Consider the following 3107-nt stretch of genomic DNA (forward strand, 5'->3'; position numbering starts at 1 on the left):
AAATATTGTATGGATAAGTATAGAGAGGGCCGGGCCGCGAAATTTTGAACAATGGACGAAAAACAGGAGCCTATACTTGTTTTGTTACATATACAATATATAGTTCGCTGTTTAGACGAAAATAATTTGTTTATTTCAGATTTTCAGTACAGTTTTGAACAATATTTCAAATGAATGTCGAAGTTCAAATACAGATGTGCGAACAAATTACACTGAAAATTGGTTACGGTAGAAGTACGTTTTCACTAAAATATCTGTATCAGTAAAGAATGTGTGTTTATACTGAAAGTCAAGTTTGTCTGCAGTGCAGAAGAATCGTAAATGTTATAATAGAAAATTTCAACTTGATGTGTTTCACAAACTTCAATTCTGAAGAAAGATGTTAGTTGTTTTTTGCATATTTAAAATTATAAAACGAACAAAAAAGTAACCGACTTGCGTATGCAACATACTGTACAAATACAAGAAATTGGTCTTGATGTTATGTTTTACTTCAAAGGTGATTGGTAGTTTAGTTGAAAGGAAGTCTCGATGTTATGTTTTACTTCAAAGGTGATCGGTAGTTTAGTTGAAAGGAAGTCTCGATGTTATATTTTACTTCAAAGGTGATTGGTAGTTTAGTTGAAAGGAAGTCTCGATGTTATGTTTTAATTCAAAGGTGATCGGTGGTTTAGTTGAAAGGAAGTCTCGATGTTATGTTTTACTTCAAAGGTGATTGGTAGTTTAGTTGAAAGGAAGTCTCGATGTTATGTTTTACTTCAAACGTGATTTGTAGTTTAGTTGAGAGGAAGTTATAACAACCGGTATTAAACTCTTTAGACCAAATTATATTTTTATGAGTTCATATCACATTATAATTTTAAAATGGTACTGTATATATTTATACAGTCGACCAGGAAGTTCACCCAATCAGAGCCAATGAGGTAACGATAATAAATAAAAGATAAAAGAAACATGATAATTACTAATGGATTATCTACAACTTCGGTAGATCCGACTAACGAGGTCACCGCACCAATCATGCATGTATGGACTTTATAAATTGCAATGAAACTGGTGCTACTGACCACTTCTAATTATACGGCTAAAAATTTTTACAAATGAAAAAAATAATTCGGACTTAATTCAAATACTCATCGTATATAAATGTAAAAATGATTATGCTATCAATAATTAACATCATTAGTGAAGGATATATAATTCTAATAAAACGAAGTAACCATATTATCGTATGTTTTGTGTGTAATGTGAATGGATCTTCTTGTAACAATATACGAAACTAGTATGACCAAAGAAGTTGGAATATCTAAGTAAGACTTTCTTAGTAAAATATTCCAATCTATTTGAGTGTGAAAAACATAAGAGGAAAAACTCTGATGTGACAAAATAGTAACGAAATGTTAAGTATGTGTCTAGTGGCAACGTGAACTAAATGAACATCACCTTCTTTAACCTCATGAGTCACGTGATCCCAGTGTAGTTATCACAATAAGCTGTATTCTTTTCGATAACTCATTGTGAGTTATGACACATGCACGAGAGCCAAGAGGTCATTATTACAGTCGAGACCAGGTGGAACAGAGAAAGGTCCATGTTTAGTTAATGGCAAGTGTGGTTGTATTTTTTCATACTACACAAATTATACGTCAAGCGCTGGTCAGTGTTGCTGAACACTGAAATTGGTTTTGTGATTAACGTATCTGATCTTAGTGTTAAACAACTACCAAGTGGGTGACATAATATATTATACACTAGATAATAAATTCAGAGGTTCCGTGCACAAATCTTAGTTGTGGGTTAAAACTGGTTGAAGAATACTGTTAAATTGTCATGTTTTAGTTCAAGTTTAATCAGATAAGTAAGATCAAATTTATTATTGAAAATTCAATTTGGAATCGTTAAGCAACGCCATGACATCTTTGTCAGAAATATTTTGTTACGGTACAAATGCGTGTACCTAAATGTAAAAATAAATATACAATTTATTAGAAAGATCCATAGCTGTTCGTTAATTATCAAAGTGTTAGTAAAACAGGATAATTTAAAATAATTCGTAACATGCAAGAGACGTTGCTGTGTTTTGAAACAATGTAAGTTTTTTTTAAAATAATATAGACAATTTACGAGATATGTATCAAACTGGTTGTTATCGTTAGATCGTAGAATGAGACGAAAGTCACTAGAAACTCACCTGAGAGTTAATAACATGGATCCGACTTCTGAAGTTGAGTGAATAAGAACAAATATGGAGAATATTATAATATACCACACTAGATTGTTGCATTCTAGAGGACAGTAACCGTTTGTGGCAGTGGTGTTCTTCCCAAGACATTGGCAGTTGCTGAAGGTAAACTAAGTGTCAAAAAAAATATTTGTTCTGTTCAAATTCGATGAAACTCAGAAAAAAAAATATCATATTTTTGCACAATACGTTAGTTATACTAAAATTGTTTGAATATAATTATCAGAGAGTTATACTTTACTAAATACAGTGTAAATATGAGAAGTAGTAGTATTTATAGTAAAAGTCGTAACAAGAAATTGTTCATTTAAACAACGTTTTTTATCTAAAAGGAAACACGGAATTACATAAGTTATCTGTGTTCACGCATTTAGGGTATTCCAGTTTTTCATCTAAACAGTTGTGCGAAAAGAAACCTGCTAATAGAAGACAAATAATGTATCAAGTGGAAAGAACCAACATGAAACCGACTGTAAAAACATACTTGTGCCTCTCTATACCTATCCATACAATATCTCGTGTATGTGCCTCTCTATACTTATCCATACAATATCTCGTGTATGTGCCTCTCTATACCTATCCATACAATATCTCGTGTATGTGCTTCTCTATACTTATCCATACAATATCTCGTGTATGTGCCTCTCTACACCTACCCATACAATATTTCGTGTATGTGCCTCTCTACACCTACCCATACAATATTTCGTGTATGTGTTTCTCTATAGTTATCCATACGATATCTCGTGTATGTGATGGCCAGGTGGTTAAGGAACTCGACTCGCAATCTGAGGGTCGCGGGTTCGAATCCCTGTCACACCAAACATGCTCGCCCTTTCAGCCGTGGGGGCGTTATAATGTGACG

The 3107-nt window shown here is 32.9% G+C and overlaps 1 protein-coding gene across 2 annotated transcripts in view; it reads right to left on the reverse strand.

The window, feature by feature from the left end:
- LOC106458779 (solute carrier organic anion transporter family member 3A1-like) overlaps positions 1-3107 on the reverse strand; it is an 89555-nt gene that overhangs the window by 9424 nt on the left and 77024 nt on the right. For both annotated transcript variants that reach the window (XM_022385113.1, XM_022385114.1), the window contains exon 8: positions 2192-2352. In XM_022385113.1, coding sequence (XP_022240821.1) covers positions 2192-2352 — 161 coding nt within the window. The remainder of the gene's footprint in view (positions 1-2191; positions 2353-3107) is intronic.

Source organism: Limulus polyphemus, unplaced genomic scaffold, assembly GCF_000517525.1.
Source record: "Limulus polyphemus unplaced genomic scaffold, Limulus_polyphemus-2.1.2 Scaffold513, whole genome shotgun sequence".
NCBI classification, from domain to species: Eukaryota; Metazoa; Arthropoda; class Merostomata; order Xiphosura; family Limulidae; genus Limulus; species Limulus polyphemus.